Source organism: Macaca thibetana, chromosome 16 (assembly GCF_024542745.1).
Source record: "Macaca thibetana thibetana isolate TM-01 chromosome 16, ASM2454274v1, whole genome shotgun sequence".
Lineage (NCBI taxonomy): Eukaryota > Metazoa > Chordata > Mammalia > Primates > Cercopithecidae > Macaca > Macaca thibetana.
This window is the reverse complement of record NC_065593.1, coordinates 18,907,419-18,924,373: the sequence shown is the minus strand read 5'-3', so window position 1 is coordinate 18,924,373 and position 16,955 is coordinate 18,907,419. Positions and strand designations below refer to the sequence as shown.

Here is a 16,955-nt window from a genome sequence, read left to right as displayed (position 1 = left end):
AGAGAGAAATAAGGAAACAGTCCCCTGGGAGATGTCCAGGACCAGGAGGAAATGGGAAGGGAATTCTTAGGCATCTAAGGATTATTTCAAAAGAAAATCTATTCAAGACCTTTGCTGACCTCCTCTGTGCCTGCAGGGCACTCCAGGAAATCCTCAACTCTGTCCCCTCCCTCCTGGCCCCCTCGCCTGCCCAGGCCCCTGCCCCAGCCCATCCGTGTGAACTTCACACCCAGGGACACTGGCTTCCTCCCGCTACACTGAAAGGCCACTGGTGTGTGTCCAGGTGGGGAGCTGAGCGTGTCTGACACAAGGCCACTTGTAATAAATATCCACATACAAGGAGAGGCCAAAGCAGGCGGCCCAGGCAGAGGCAGAGAAAGCCACGCCCTAACACAGAGCCCCTGACTCCTGCCCGTTCCACGTTCAGCCCTGTCCTTGACCCAACAAGGACCTTTTCTCAGAGAAAGGTGCTGCCCAGCAGCTCCCCGGGGAGGGCCCACTCAAAAATGCCCCCTGGAGAAGCCGGGTGTTGAGGGGATAGGAGGACACAGGCAAAGGGCTGGAGCAGAAGCAGCAGGCCTAGCTCCAGCCCTGTTCTGTGTAGGCCCCAGGGTTGGTCTGGGGACAGGCTTAGGGCTTAGCTAAGCCACTGCGTTTTTTTTAACCTTTCTGATGCCTCAACGATGTGGCTTCTATGCTCCTGGAAACAAGACCAGCTGCTGGTCCATGTCTCCCAGACTGTAGGAGGCGCCCAAACCCCACAGGCCGCCAGGCCCACCTGTCCCTCGGAGGAGTGCCCGGCACTCAGCAGAGGTCAGAGATCAGGGGCTGAACGCAGGACAGCGTCCCTCTTTGCTGCCTTCTGGAAGCCAAGGGCCAAGCCCAGAGCTAGGGACTGGGGACAGATGCCCAGTGGCTCTCGTCCCATCCAGACCCAGGCTGCAGGAGACAGGGAAGGGGGCAGGACAGCCGAGTCCTTCTTTCCCCACCTCAGCCTGCCCTCCTGAGGTCCAGAGCCCAGTGGCAGGGCTTGGGTTGAGGACACAGGAAGCTTGGCAGTGGCTGGGTTTGGTTTATTGTTGGTAGAGAATCATTTTAAGTAGTTTCTACGGTAACGAATCACAGTGACTGCAACCGGGTCAGAGAGCCCCAGGCTGGGGCCCCACCTGTCCGGGTGGGACTCCAGACCAGCCACTTCCTATGATCTGTCACCTGTGCTCAGAGCAGGGCCCCTTATCACCCCAGTCGGCAGCTTTCTGGGCCAAGTGGCTTCGGTTCTGCTTCCCCCATTTCCCCTGCAAAGACCTGGGAAGAAAACACGGAGGCTCCGGAGGAAAGCCGGGGGCCTGGGCCACCTCACCAGACAGCAATAGCAGCAGCAGCACAGGAAGGTGGGGCGGGGCAGGGGAGAAGTCAGGGAGCGTGATGTCCACGTCGCACTCATTTCCGAGGGCAGGGAGGGGAAGCAGGAGCGGCGCTGGGGCTGGCGCTGGGCCGGACAGGTGGCACGTTCCACCAGAGTCTCGCATTTTCTCAGAGTCATCTTACCAAGTCCTAGTGCAGTAGGGTGGCCCCCTGCCCGGTGCCCATCTCCCTGGGTGGCCCTTCCCTCCCTTGGCTCAGAGTCTTTGCACCCCCTTCCCCTAGGAGGCCTGGGGGTGGGTGGGGGGGGCGGGCCTGGGCCTGGCTGGAATGTGTGGAGCTGGTGGGTGAGAGAGTGGGGGACAGGTCCCCCTCCCTGTCCCCACTGGGGGCCTCTGAGTGGCCTCGTCCTCAAGCCAGCTTGAGCGTGCTGACTGGGAAGGAGGGCATGGTGACCATGGTCACAGGGTTGAGCACGGTCTGGCCCACCAGCTGGGGGTGATGCACCACCTGAGCCCCCACGGCCGGCTTCGCCATGACAGTAGCCGGGGGCCCCAGGCCGGCTGTGCCGTTCACTTGCTGGTGCGAGAGGGTGTGGGCGATGTGGCTCACTGCCACGGGCTGGCTCACTGCCACGGGCTGCGGGTACAAGGGCAGCTGGGAGCCCAAGTGGGCCACATGGTTGAGGGTGGCAGGGTGCACTGTGATGTGCCCAATGGGGGGTGTGGCAGGCGCCAGCTGCACAGCAGGGCTGGGGGCCGAGGGGGCGATGTGGGCGATGTGCTTGCCGCCTGGCCCCTGCAGAACGTGGTTCACAGTCTGGATGACTGAAGCGTGCGTGGTGGCTGTGTGGGCGATGACCGTGGAGCCGCCCCCAGCCGTTGCCACCAGATGGGCCGGAGCTGGCACCAGTGTCTGGGCAGGGGCGGCCGGTGGGGGGGGAGGGGCCGGCAGAGGGGTCTTCTGCTGCGGCTGCGGCTGCTGCGCGGGGAGGTGGGCGGGAGGCAGGGCCACGGAGTGGGGGTGAGGGTGCGGGGGCGGGTGTGGAGGCGCAGGCGCGGGGGCGTGGTGCTGGGGGTGGCAGGCTGGACTTCAGCAGCTCCGGCTGGGGACGATGGCTCAGCTTAGGTGGGCCCAGGCCCGCCCGGTCCTCCTCCATATCCTCGTCTATGTTGTCCTCACCCTCTGTGGGGAACAGGGGCAGGGAGCAGGTCAGAAGGGCGGGGGAAGCGAGCGGCTGGAGGCGTAGATGCTCACGGGGGCGTGGGAATGTGATGGGGCTGGGACTGGGGCCATCTTTTCTAGTAGGCAAGAGCCTGGCCAGGAGGCTGGAATTTGACGTGTAACATCTGAGGACTGTGGGGCCAGCGCGGGGGCTGGGGCTCACCAGAGGCGGTGGAGGTGGAGGCCTGGTCATCCTCGGGCTGGCCCGTCTGCCGCAGCACGCGGTCAATCTCCAGCACGTCCATCCACTGGCTCAGCTCGTGCTTGAGCTCTGCCAGCCGCTGTTGCGTGGCAATCTTCTCCCGCGCCAGCCGCTCCATCTCATGCTCGTATTCCTTCTCCTTCCTCTTCAGGGACTGGGGTACAGAGTACGGGACAGCAGAACGCCCTGAGCAGCAGCCTTGGGGCCCAAAGTCCCCACAAACCTCTCCTGTCAGCTGGCCCAGAGGCATGTCTGTGGCAACCAGGGGACCCAGCCTGACGGGGGCTGCTGGAGACCACACCTGTCCTGGTCCATGCCCCTGCCCAGGGGGGCCCAGCGTGTGTAGGCTCGCTCCACTCCTCCCAGGCAGTGTGGGCTCTTGGGACAGGCCCCAATGGAGCAAGCTCAACCAGGCATGCGGGTCCTTCCATGTCCTCCACAACTCATCCTCAGGGCTTCTCCGCCTCTGGCCCCATCCCTCCCCCAGCAGCCTATCCACTTTCTGCACTTCTGCTCGGTCACTGATGCCACGAGCTACCGTCTACAGAACCCCAGGATCCTCCGCTTCGACCTCCTGGTTCACTTGTCTCCCTGGTAACTTCAACATCCTTGGAGGATGACCCAATAGGCAGTGACACAACCTCGCCCCGTCTCATGTCCAGGGATCGCCTCCTTCCTGGCTGCTGGTCCGCACCTGCTCCCCGACCTCCTGGACGACTCTCCACTGTGCACGACGCTTCTCGACAAGGCTCCACCTACATGCTGCTCCCCATCACCCTGCCCACTGCCCTCCAGACTCCCCGGGCTGAAAAACCCCCAAGCCTAGGAATGTGCCCCCGTCTACACCTGTACTTGGGCTAAACGGATCCATGAGAAATGGCTCTTGCGTCCCATGACCCAGCTCCCCTCCACACTCAAGGTCTTTCCTGTGCTCCGACCTGACACTCTTAAATCCTACTCTTTTAAGTCTCACAGACCTCCCTGCTGGCAGCTTTCTGCCCAAGCATGTCATAACCGCTGTGTCCACCAGCAATGCCAACACGTGTGTCCTTGCTGCCTTCCGAGTCCCTTTCTTGGCCTGCTCTTGACCTCCTAGCTTCCCAGGCTTACTGGTCATGCCCAGGTGCAGGGCCCGCGGGCTTTTCACATACACAACTCACCAGCTGGCCTTGGTTTTCCTCTCTGAACCCAGTCTGCCCTCATCACACATGGATCCTCCTCTCCTTACCCCCTAGATCTTATCTGCCCGTGCTCCAAGACCACATCTGAGCCCCTACCTCCCCCACTGTCGTCCTGTATTTCACATCCTCCAGCCTCCAAGACCTTCTGGGCACCACACCATCTTCCAGGCTGGTTTGCATTTGCGGTAGATTTTTGTTTTATTCCCCTCCCCCACTCTCTCTCAATTTTTTTTTTTTTTTACTGTTTGTTTTTTTCAAACAGTTTCACTCTTGTTGCCCAGGCTGGAGTGCAGTGGCATGATCTCGGCTCACCGCAACCTCTGCCTCCCAGGTTCAAGCGATTCTCCTGCCTCAGCCTCCCGAGTAGCTGGGATTACAGGCATGCGCCACTACACCCGGCTAATTTTGTATTTGTAGTAGAGACAGGGTTTCTCCATGTTGGTCAGGCTGGCCTTGAATTCCCGACCTCAGGTGATCTGCCCGCCTTGGCCTCCCAAAGTGTTGGGATTACAGGCATGAGCCACCGCACCCAGCCTACTGGTGTTTTATCTTTGATTATCCGTCAGCCCTCACCCCTGGTTCTCGTCTTTTTTCATCAACATCTTCTCTTGCCTCTGTCCCCTTCTCTCCCTCTCTCTCTCACTCTCCTCCAACCTGGGGGGCAGTGGTGTGTAGGAGGAGCCATAGGCCTGAGAGTCCATCTGCTCTCCTTCCTGGAGCCCAGAGGCAGAAGGGGGTAGCGTCTCCAGCCCCCTAGCCCTGAGGAAAAATGGGGTTCTTCCCACTCTACCCTCCCTTTCTCCCTGCACCAGGACTGGGCCACTTCTGGTGGGCAATGGGTCCCAGATCGGCTTACACTAAGAATGCTAAGAGCTGCAAACAAAATTTCTATTAAGTTTTGTGTTTCAGGAAAAAAAAGGGGGGGTGAAATGAGAAGAGCCCCATCTGCCTGGGCAGTAAATACGAGGCTGTCAGATAGGACTTCATCAGGAACTGGCTCATACAAAGTCTCTCACATATATATGTTTTGTCTTTCTGTCTCAACACACACTGTCCCTGTCCGAGCTGTGAATGAAGGTGAGGATGGCTGCATAGTCTGTTTAGATCCCAGAGCCCACGGGCGGCCAGGAAGAGCTACGCACAGGGTGCTTACTCGACCCCAGGGGAAGGATCTGGAAGGGTGCTGTCCCGACTCCTGGTGAGCATGTTCCTTTCCACCTCTGTCCTGTCTGTTCCCTGAATCACAGGGAGAATGACAGTAACCCATTAGACCCAGGTTTCCCTGCTTTCATGCCCTAGGGCGGGGGTCCCCAAACCCCAGGTACTGGTCCGTGGCCTTTCAGGAACAGGGCTGCAGCAGGAGGTGAGCAGCGATGGCACAGGACCACCTGAGCGCAGCCTCCTGTCAGATCAGTGGGACATTCGATTCTCACAGAAGCAGGAGTCCTCCTGTGAACCGTGCACCCCGGGAGTCTAGGTTTCGTGTGCTCCTTAGGACAGTCTGCCTAATGCCTGCTGGGAGGTGGAACACTTCCATCCCAAAACCAGTCCCGCCCTCCCTTTCCATGGAAAAATGGTCTTCCAGGAAACGACTCCCTGTTGCCAAAAAGGTTGGGTATCGCTGCGCTAGGAGCACTTTTGCTGTTCTGTAGCAGCTTTTCCTGACTAGCCTGGCAAAGTCTCCAACCCCACCCACCAATGAGGCCAGCTTCCCACACTCCCTCCTGCATAGATTCCTGCCCTCACCAGTGACAGGTGTCTCTAACCATTAGGGCCTGCAGCACATAATCCAGGTAGAGCCGTGCTCTGTACTGGCTTGAAACCCGGCAGCTCGACACTTCTGTTGCCAGTCCCAGGCCACACACAGCCCGCTCTGTCATTCTGGCCTTCACAGTTTCTCTCCATTTTCTGCTAGGAAGACAGTAGGAAACTCCCTTGCCCCTACACACACACACACACCTGTGTGTGACTTTTCGTTTTTTGGAGACAATAGTCCCACTCTGGCCGGGCGCGGTGGCTCAAGCCTGTAATCCCAGCACTTTGGGAGGCCGAGACGGGCGGATCACGAGGTCAGGAGATCGAGACCATCCTGGCTAACACGGTGAAACCCCGTCTCTACTAAAAAATACAAAAAAAAAAAAACTAGCCGGGCGAGGTGGCGGGCGCCTGTAGTCCCGGCTACTCGGGAGGCTGAGGCAGGAGAATGGCGGGAACCCGGGAGGCGGAGCTTGCAGTGAGCTGAGATCCGGCCACGGCACTCCAGCCTGGGTGACAGCGAGACTCCGTCTCAAAAAAAAAAAGTCCCACTCTGTCACACAGGCTGGAGTGCAGTGGTGAGATCTTGGCTCATTGCAACCTCCACCTCCTGGGTTCTGCGATTCTCCTGCCTCAGCCTCCCTAGTAGCTGGGATTACAGGCATATGCCAGCAGGCAGGACTAATTTTTGTATTTTTAGTAGAGACGGGGTTTTGCCATGTTGGCCAGGCTGGTCTCGAACTCCTGACCTCAGGTGATCCGCCCCGCCTCGGCCTCCCAAAGTGCTGGGATTATAGGCGTGAGCCATCGTGCCCAGCCTGCGTGTGGCTTTTTACCTGGCTCTGAGGCTGTGTCAAGGGGCCCTAGGTGAGTCAGCTCTCACTTGAACCTGGCTGCTGGCGGCTGGAAGCAGCAGTCCTGAACTCAACCCACCTGTGGGCAGGATGTAGTTCTGGGCCAGGGAGTGACATGGATCAAAAGCTTCCTCTTCTCACCTAGTCCAGTTCTTCGCAGGCCTAGAGGCCCCTGCAAGATTTCCCCAGGGTCTAACTTTAACCCACATTGCTTCATTCTAAACCCATTTCCTTTCTGTGACTACCTGGATGCACAGTTTGGTACCTATTTTTCTTGTCTCTGTCCACTTTTCTGTGGCTGTCTTCAAATCTTTGGCCACCTCCAAGCCACTCTGGATTCTGGCTGGGGACCACTGCCTTCCTCCCACAGCTTCCTGCTCTCAGCAAACAAACAAAGCCCCCAGTCTTCACAGCCCCACTGGTCTCTCCAGGACCAGCTCTTGACTCTGCCCATCTCTGAGTGACAACCCTCCTGACCATGTTCGTGTTTGTTCTTAGAGACGGAGGTCTCACTCTGTGGCCCAGGCTGTCCTCGAACTCCCTAGGTTCAAGTGCTCTTACTGCCTAGGCCTCCCGAGTAGCGTAGCAGGGACTCAGGTGCGAGCCATCGTGCCTGGCTTATTTCCAAAAAGCATCCTGTTCCCTCCTGCTGGGCTGCACCTGGGCTCCTGGCCTCCACTTGGCTCCGTCCCACCCAGACTTATCCTGCAGGTCTCAATGTCCTTTCCTCAGGAACAGCCATCCTCCCTCCCCAGAACAGATCCTGCCGCCCGGTTCCTATTATGCCCATACGGCCGTCTTCTGTAGAGTGACTTGTTCATCATCTGCCACAACGCCCAGCCTGGGAGAGCGTAGACCCAGGTTTTTTACTTGCTCGCCACCATCTGCCCAGAAGCAGAGACTTCGCTACAAGCACCTCAATGAATAACTGAATAAATGGTTTGTAGACAGGCCTTTGAGTTTCCTGCTTCTGTGACCAGCACCAGAATGGGTGTCCCTTCTGGACAGCCTGGGGCCCACCCCGGCTCCTACTTCAGCGGGCCCAGCTCCTCAAGAGCTTCCTTCTGCGGCTGCCGCTGAGTCTCCTTCCGATTCATTTCCAAACCCACACGTTACGCAAGGCGCCCTCTGCAAGTAGTATCTGCAAAGAGGAACTCGCCATGCCGTCCTTCCTATTTCTCAAAAATAATAGCTACGGGAATGTCGGGATTACCGCGAAGTGTCTGCATGAACACCCTCAGCCAGCCCTGCGACTAAACTACAACCAAGCCCACGTTCTGCAAAACCATTCCAGAAATAAGCCACCGGCCTGTCGCGGCCTCCGGGCCCCTCTCCCGCTCGGCGCCCCGAGGCCCCACCCCGAAGCACGCGCGCACCCACGCGGCCGCAGCTTCCCTGCGTCACCCTCGCCAGCCGCACCGCCCTCCGCAACTCGGGAGCACCGCCCCCGCCCGCGACAGCCAATCCGCGAACCCGGCCCCGCCCCTCCCCGCTGCCCGGAAGCGGCCTGGAGGCGCGCCAGCTCCGCCCCCTGGCCGGGAGGGCGGGCGGAAGGGCGCGTTCGCTGGAGGCAGGGAGGGAGCCGCCCGCCTGGAGCAGTCGCGAAGCAAGCAGCGCCTCCGCCCCTCCCTCAGCAAGTCAGGCTCCGGTTACCTCAGGGCCGTGACCCCGCGGTCGAGGCCGGGGGAGGGGCGGCGCCCCGCGGCTGGCTCCTCGCACGCTGGACCCTCCTCGCCACCCCTCCCACGGGGCCCGTGACCCCGCGCGGCCCCCGCAGCTTCCTCAGCGGGTGGACAGGGAGAGTCCCGACTCGCCGCCCCCTCGCCCCACGCGGGCTGGGAGCCCCACGTCCCTCCATCCCCAACGGCTCCCCGTCTCGGCGGCCGCCGGCCCATCCCCCACAGCCTCGGGCCCGGCGCGCGGAAGCCCCGCCGGTTTCCAGGGAAACCGAAGCTCAGGCCGCCATGGCAACTGCCTGACGTGGCGGCGCCCCCGGCCCCAGCGCTGCAGAGGGAGCGACGCCCAAAGGGAGGAGACGCGCAGCCGGGAGGGCCCCGAAAAAAGGGACCCCCCTTCCCCCTTTCTTAGCCCAGGAGGAAGGAAAGCGTGACGTGTTTCAGGCTCGGCTGCCCCGGGGCTGTTTGCCGCCCAGTCAAATCGCAGTTTTCCCCGCCCCAGGCGTAACCCCACACTCGGGCCGTGGCGCCTCCACGCGCGCTCCGAGAGGATCTTCCTTCTCCGGGGCACATGGGGCTCGGCCCGCGCCGCAGCGTGGACGGGGACCACGCCCAACCCTCCCCGCAAATAGCGACACACATTCGGGCGAAATCTGGGCTCCCGCCCAGGCTCTGCGGCCGGGGAGGAGGCGTCGGGCCGCCCCATGCCCTTCCTTCCAGCGGCTGCACCAACACGCGCGAACGGGAGCCGCCACCGGGACTCGCACCAAGCGTCACGGTGCGCGCCTCACGGCCCCCGGGACACCAAGGCTGCGGGGGCTCGGGAGCGGCGGGGGAGGGGAACCGTTCCTTCCTCTGCGCACGCGCGCCCTCGCGGGCAGGGAGCCCCGCTGACGTCAGCCGGGCCATGTGCTCAGCGCCCGCGTGGAGGCGGGAGGGAGGCGCGGGGGAGCCGCCGGGGCGGGAGGGCGGGGCGGGGCGCGGCCGGGGGAGGGGCGGCGGAGGGAGGGCGGAGGAAGCTGCGCGGCGCCGGCCTCCGGGCCCCATACCTGGATGTACCGCAGCGCCGTCCGCAGCACGCTCAGATTGGACGTCTTCTTGTCATCCACGTTGGGGATGTTCCGCTTCAGGGTCTCAAAGCACTCCTTCAGATGGGCCCTCCTGGAGAGAGGGGCGAGCGCCGGTCAGCGGTGCCTGGGGCGGGGCTGGGATGGGGGGGAGGCAGCGCCCGGGGGAGCTGGGGCCGAGGGCCGGCGGGGCCCGGGCCACACACGCGCACACACACACCTGTTCTTCTCCAATTTGTTGTGGACTTCTCTGGTTCCGATCCTGAAACCCAGACAGACAGGAGGCTCAGGGAGGACTCGATGAGACGGCCTTCCTGATGACCCGCGCCGCCACCCCCCAAAATTGCCACAGGCTGTTTGTCCCCAGCATTGTCTTGTTTTTTTTGTTGTTGTTGTTTTTGTTTTTTTTTTTTGAGACGGAGTCTCGCTCTGTCGCCCAGGCTGGAGTGCAGTGGCCGGATCTCAGCTCACTGCAAGCTCCGCCTCCCGGGTTCACGCCATTCTCCTGCCTCAGCCTCCCGAGTAGCTGGGACTACAGGCGCCCACCACCTCGCCCGGCTATTTTTTTAGTAGAGACGGGGTTTCACCGTGTTAGCCAGGATGGTCTCGATCTCCTGACCTCGTGATCCACCCGTCTCGGCCTCCCAAAGTGCTGGGATTACAGGCTTGAGCCACCGCGCCCGGCCAGTCCCCAGCATTGTCTTAAAGCAGCTTGGGAGATGTTCGCCCTGTGCCATGCTGCGCCCACTCCCTGCAGGGCACGTCTGTGCTCATAATCACAACCTCTGTCACCCTCCATCCCACCAGGAGGGAGACAGGAGGGCTCCTGGGACTCAGAAGCAGCAGGTTGACCCCCGCCCTCACCCAAGAGGCCCATACTCTGTCCAGAGGCCTGGGAATGCCATAAGCCTCAGCCTTGGAGGGCGTTAGAAAACACAGAAGCCTGGCAACAGGGGGTAATGGGACGTTCCTTCCCGGGATAGAGATGGGCACAGTGAGGCGGTGTTCAAATAAAGGGGGCACTTCTAGGCTGGGGAGGCAGGACACCTCTGAAGCCCCACCCGGGGAGGGTACCTTGTCTTGCACACAGCCCAGGGGATGGGCAGCTCTCCTACTCATCCCAGCAGCCCGACCCTGCCACACCCCACTCACCCCCCTGGCCTCTTCTTCTGTTCACTGGATTTGACTTCTTCAGCTGGTGCCAACTTCAGGGTCCCAAGGGTGGGTGGGGGCGGCTGCTGGGGGGCCAGCTGAGGCTGGACTCCAGGGTGTGGTGCTATGGTCAGGATAGGCGTGGGGAGGGGCTGCAAAGGCTTGGGGCTGCCCGTGGGTGGAATGGTGGTCTTCGAGTCCGGCAGTAGGGGAGCAGGGGTGGGCACCTGTGGCCTGCTGGGCAGGGGGGCAGGCTCCTTAATGCTGAGTCCAGGGGTGCTAACCAGGGCTGGTTGACGAGGCGCCAGGGGCAGAGGCTGGGCTGCCGGCGGCAAGGGTGGGGGTGGGGGTAGTGGCTGAGGGGAGTTGGTCACCACAGGAATAGGAATGACAGTCAGTGGGGCAGGGGTGGCAAGTGGTGGTGGGGGTGCGGGCGGGGGAGCCGGCGGAGACAGAGGCAGGGGTGGTGCCTCAATGCGGGGTTCCTCCACAGGAAGGGCATGTGCCAGCCTGGCCAGGCTATTGGCCTTCTTCTGCTCCTGCTCCCGCTCCCGCTCCAAGCGAAGCCGCTCCTGCTCCTCTACGCAGAGAGAACACAAGGGGGGGGTCTCAGCAGGGCCCCAGCCCTCCAGTCCTAACGCATCCTCTGACCCTAGCCCAGTCAGTACTCAGTGATACCCCTGCTCAGCGAGACTCCACAAATAGCCTACCAGTCCAGCCAGGCACAGGGGAAAGCGCCGGGGGCACAGCAGTGAACAAATCAAGCAGACCTGGTCCCTGCCAGCAGGGAACAGGAGGACAGTCACGGGGGCTGACAGTCCGGGCTGCAGGCAAGACAGGTGGCCGTGGAAGGGAAGGGTGGAGCAGAGCTGTCAGAGGGTGCTGCAGGCCACCTGCCAGCCTGTAGGGTGAGGAGGAGGGCGGGTGAGGGCAGCGAGGGTCAGGAGCCACAGGGGTGAGGTGGGAGAGGCGGGCAGAGGCCCAGCCACCCAAGACTTCGCACCAGAGAAGGGGGTATGCTGACAGATCCCAGCTTCCGTGGAAGGCCTTTAACAATGTTTACCAAGCACCTTCTAGAGGGCAGGCAGTGCCTGCATGGCACAGATGAAGGCAGTGAAGTTCAGAGAGCAAAGTGATTTGCTGCAGGTCCCACAGCAAGCCTCCTGACCCCTGGAGGACGCTTGCCGTGCTCACAAGGAAGTGCCTCGCACACATTCACAGTCCCTGGATCGTCACAAGAGCCCCACGTCACATCACAGGCAGGACAGGGACACCACCCTCATTTCACACATGTGGAAACAGCCCAGCACTCCTGACCCCGAGGCTAGATCCCAATGCCTGTTTTCCTCAGGGACCATTCAACAAACACACTTAGTCCCTCTCTGACCCTTGTCGTGCTGAAACTCATTTCTCCCAAATCCTCAACATCCCCACCATCAGCAGCAGCAGCGCCAGCATGTCCTGTCCTCCGGGCCCAACGCGTCCTCTGACATCCTCAGTGACACCCGCTCAGCCTGAGACACCACAAATACCCAGTCCAGCCAGGCACCTGGGAAAGTGCGCCTGCCTGGTTCAGGGTGAGAGAGGGCAGCTGAGGAGGAGGAGGCACAGCAGCGGCCATTTCTCCCAAACAAGAAGAGACTGGGCTCTTCAGTAGGGGCTGAGCAGGGCAGTGCACCCCACCATCCGCTCAGCATCTCTGCTGAAAGCCCAGCAGGAAGGCAAGGCCCACTCAGGAGCTGGCTGTGAACAGGGGAAGGGGAGGCACCTCCATCTCCAGCCTGCCCCGTCCTCTCCCAGGCCCCACCATTCTGGTTCCCCTGGCTACAGGGCTGGCCCAGGCCCTTGGAGTCTGCAGCCCCCAGGCCAGGGAGCCGCCGGGACAAGCAGCCCTCTCCTCTGGCCCCGGATGCCCCGCTCCGCTGAGGATGCCCCGCTCCGCTGACGAACGCAGCAGACAGCTCGGGCTGGTGGACACGCCCCAAACACCTGGGCAACGGGTGGTGCGGAGGACTGGAGTCGGCCAAAGCCCCCTGAGGAGGGGAGCACCCACCTCCCACACTCTTACTGGCTCAGAGGCCTCAGAAAACTTGAGGTCTCAGGCCCTTTGGCCAATCAACAACTGGGTGTGAGCCAGGCCTGCTCCCAGCCCCGCCCTCCCGAAGAGGGAAGAGGCCGAGGAGGAAGCGGAGGGGGAAGCGTCCTGGGAGGGGAAGCCTCAGTGGTTTCCCAGCAGCCAGAGTTCAGGGGCTGGGCCAGCCAGCGGGTCTCTTCCAGATCTCACTAGCCCTTCGGGAAGGGGCGATGCCAGGCCGGTGCAGGCCTGCTCCAGTGCGGGGCACTGGAGGTTACCTTAGGTTACCGCCCGGGAGAAAACCAGCCCTGCGCTCCGCTTCCCACAGACTGCACTGGCCAAGCAGCCTGCTGAGTTCCAGTGACAGGGCCCTTCTCAGTTGGGTGCAGCCTCTGTTGTCCCCAGCCCCTTCCCCTACCCCAGGACAAGACTCTGGATCCCAGGCCTTAACACAGCCCCCACCTCCATCCCTTTGGCTGACAGACCTAACTTTTCATTGGCCTTGAGACATGTGCTCTACTCTCTATAGGCAGAGGGACGATCAGGGCCCTCCCTGAGTCACAAGGACAGGCGGGACCCTAGAGTGCAAGCCAACCCCCATTTCCCATATTTTAAAGCAACCCAAAGCTCACCTGGGAGGTAGCAACCTCCTTCTCACCTGCCCTCTCTCACCCAGAACCAGGCAGGTACACCTCACAGGTGCCAGGAACGACCCAGTTACACCTGGAGCAGCATGAGAAAGTTCCAGGGGTGGTGAGGAAGAGGAGCTGCCCCGGGGCCAGATCCAGCCCACCAGAGCTTCCTGCCCCTTCCCACCCAGCGGCAACCCTCTCCCTGTGCACTGGAGAGCCGCCAAACTGGTGGTGGCTGCTGCTCCCTCAGGAGCACCCTGGGCTTAGGCTCTTTAAAAGAACGTTCTGTGCATCCACCAGACAGTGCGCCCCCTCACATGCCTCCCTGGGCTCCACCCAGAAGCTGCCCCCAAAGAATTTAGCATGGCCCTTCTGCAGTGACCCAGGGACCAAGGCTTCAGCCCACACTCAAGAGCATGGGCAGTGTGCTCCCTTCAACCTTCCCAAGCGACTGTGGCCCAGGCACTCTGCAGGCACAGGGCTAGGGGTGGAGGAGTCCACACTGGTGGGCCCCAGCAGCCACAGGAATTCTCCCGTCTGCTCGATAAACAGGGGCTTGGTGTCTAAGGCAGGCCCAGGGTAAGCCTTGGAGAGTTGGTCAGGAGCCTCTGGACACTCCAACCAGCTCCCTCCAAACAGGGCAGAAGAGTTGCATCTGAGCCACCTCCATCAACACTGGAATGACCATGCCAGGCCCTCCAGCTGAGCACCAGGATAGCTCTGCCCTTTCTTCTCTCTCTGATAGGCACACACATCTGCAGGGTCCTCATGTGAGCAAACTGGCTGGTCTAGGTCAGAAACCCATGCTTGCGGTTGAAAGGGAGAATGGACAAGAGGATCCCTGTCCAGAGCTAGTCCTAGGTCCTGGGAAAGCGTTCTGGTCAGCAGGTTCACCTACCATGCCCTTCCCTCCCGTTCGTCCTGCCCCAGCTCAGAGGACAGAACGTCAAGAGGGAGAAGAAAATGAATTCTGGAGGTGAAACTGCTGGGACCGGTTCTGGCCACCTGTACATGAGTTTTTGAGTAGATCTGGCTTTCCGCACCCACTCATCTCCAAAGACCTCTGACCAACACCAAGCAGCGGTGACCAGGCCGCTGAACTCGGCCTAAACACAGTGGGTACTCGAACTGCAATGTGTTGGTGGTGGCAGCAGGTGACTTAGTCTCTCCGAACCTTGTGCATGGTCTTCCCCTGACCCCTGTGCCCAAACGCAGGACATTCTTGGTCACCACGGGCACTCTCCACTGCCAGACCCTGCTCTGAACCCCCAAGGCAACAGGCGCGGAGTGTTGGTGACGTCCCCGCCCATCACTTCTGCAAAACCCAGGCATCTGGGTCTCACATATTTCCAGTGACTCCTGACCTTGAGAGGCCGGTCGCCCCGACTAGGCCGGCGGCCCCGCAGCTCCCCCGCCCCTTGCCCGCTGCCGCTCCCCGCTCCCCCCCTCACTGCCCGCCGCGGCGGCAGCACACGGCGGCGCGCGCGCACACAACACACTACTACCTCCTGCATGACTCATCATTGAAGCAACAATAGGCAGAGAGAAAGGAAAGGAGGGCGAAGCACTCTCTCCACCACAACCAACCCTGCCGGGGGATTGTGGGGGGCGGGGAGGGCACAGGAGTCCCCGGGTCCTGCACACACACCGTTCCAGAGCCGAGGCTCTGGCAGCACCCTGGAAAAGGGAGATCTTTCCCCCCAGCCCCTCTGCAGCACCCTGAAGCCAGGGACCACCAACAGGGCGCGTGAAGATGGGAGTCATTAGTCTCTTCCCTTTAGAGGAAGCGCCGAAGTTTCTTTCTCAACCTGGCTCATTCCAGCGTGGCCCCGGGTGATGCCAGGGGGCATGGTTGGAACGTTCTGGGGGTCAGTGGAAAAATGTGAGCTCTAAATGTCTCGTCGCCCTGCGATTCTGAGGGTTTCCCTTGCTCTCGGGATCAAACACAGGAGGTTAGGGGCGAGAGCCGACAGGTGAGCTCGGCTCCTCCCTCGCAGGGCAAAGGCTCTCCCTGGGAGGTGCCCAGAGGCCGGGGCCCGCGCCCGGGCCCAACCCAGCGCAAGGCCCCTTGCCAGCCCCGCCCAAGCCCCGCCCCCAGCCGAGCGCGAGGCGGTGAGGAGGGGCCGGGCCGCGCCGTCCCCAGCAGGAGTGTCCCCGGTGCACGTGGTCGGGGGCGGAGCCCGTCCACGTCACCACCCGGTGTAACCAACGGGCTCGGAACGCAGGCACACGCAACATTCCAGGCGAGAGCGGGTTTGGAACGCGCAGACACGCCACATTCCACACTGGCTAAAGCGGGGCGCAGCGAGGGGGACCCGGGGGCTGCCCCCCAGCGACCCGCGGGCCATTTCGCAAACGCCCAAGTAGCCCGGCTTTCACCCAAATCCCGGACGCGCGGCCCAGCCCAGCTCTGGGAGGCGGGGTCAGGCGGGGCTGGCCAGGATCATAAGACACGCGATGTCATTTCATTCTGCAAAGGCCGCCTCCGCCCCAAGCGGCGCGTAGATCTGCCGGGAGCGCCCCCCGCACCCTCCCCACGGGGCCAGGGAAGCCGAAGAGCTGCTCGGCGTAGAGTAGTCCCCACCCCCACTCCGTTACACACACGCCCACTCGTGTGCTATACACACGCCCGTGTACACGTCCGTTCATCTGCTTTTCCCGAGGCTCACATCACACATCCCCCGTGCACACACGCACGCACACGCGAGCCTGCCACCCCCACGCAACACCATTCCTCACCCCACCCCCCGGCTCACACATCCTCAGTGCCACCGAGGGCTCCGCTGGCCCACGCAAAAGCAGCCCCCCACGGAAGGGGCACAGGAGTGCCAGGCAGCCAGGGTGGCGCCCGCAGGAGCCAGGTCCCTCGCTGCATGTTAATGACTTCATTAATTAATTTCACTGCCCACATCACCCCTCCCCGGGCGGCGGCTCTCGCGGGGAGCCGTGCGCTGCCAGGCTCCGCGGGCCGCCCGGGAGGGGGCCCTGTCCGCGGTTTCGCGTGGGTTCGGGGACCGGGGTCACTCGCTTCCCCTTCCCCGGTGCCCCAGGGGCCCAGCCCGGCCGCTCACCACGTGCTCTCTGTTGTTGCTGCGCTTGCCATTCCAGGAAGCGGGCCGCCTCCAGTAGCGTCTCTATGCTCATCGCGCCGAGAGCTGCCGGGGGCGCGCCGGGGCCGAGGCTGCGGCCCGCGAGCCGGGCACAGGTCAGGCTGGCGGGCAGGCAGGAGGGAGGGATCACCTCCGGGGGGCGACAGGGCTGGGCGGCGCAGTGCACTCCGCAGGGAAGAACGGGGGAGCACGGAAAAATCAATGTCTCTCAAAATATTTGCAAAATATAAAATTGCAAATTTAAAAAAATGAGTGCAAAAAAAAAAAAAAAGGCGGCACTGCCTCCCTTCTTCCCCTCCCTCTCTACCTCCCTTCCGATGCCTCCCGCCCCGCGGCCCCCGGGAGTCCCGCCGACAAGAAAGGGCTTTGCAACAAGATGGCGAGGAGGCACCGACACACACAACAAGGGAAGGAGCCGCGCTGCCCCCGGCCGCCGCCCCCGCTACTACACCGGGGCCACAGCCAAAGCCCGGACCGGAGCCCCCGCCCGCAGGGCCGCGGCGTCTCGCGAAGGGAGGGGCGGGTCCTGCGCTGCTGGCCCCGCCCACCGGAGCCGGCGCGCGCACACGTGGCCCGGGCAGGGAGGGAGAGGTCAGAGCCGGGTGTGCGCGCCGTGGTTCCGCTTTCCAGCTGGCCCCGCCCCTGCTGCAAGCCACAAGTTGGGCC

The 16,955-nt window shown here is 62.2% G+C and overlaps 1 protein-coding gene across 1 annotated transcript; it reads right to left on the bottom strand.

Moving 5' to 3' along the window:
• Positions 1 to 1,604: 1,604 nt before the first annotated feature.
• MNT (MAX network transcriptional repressor) lies at positions 1,605 to 16,746 on the bottom strand. Its single transcript, XM_050763546.1, is given in 7 exon segments — positions 1,605 to 2,427; positions 2,429 to 2,547; positions 2,750 to 2,942; positions 9,304 to 9,415; positions 9,542 to 9,583; positions 10,474 to 11,053; positions 16,251 to 16,746. Coding segments are annotated over 7 exon segments (1,773 nt in total). The 5' UTR covers positions 16,324 to 16,746; the 3' UTR covers positions 1,605 to 1,773.
• Positions 16,747 to 16,955: the final 209 nt, after the last annotated feature.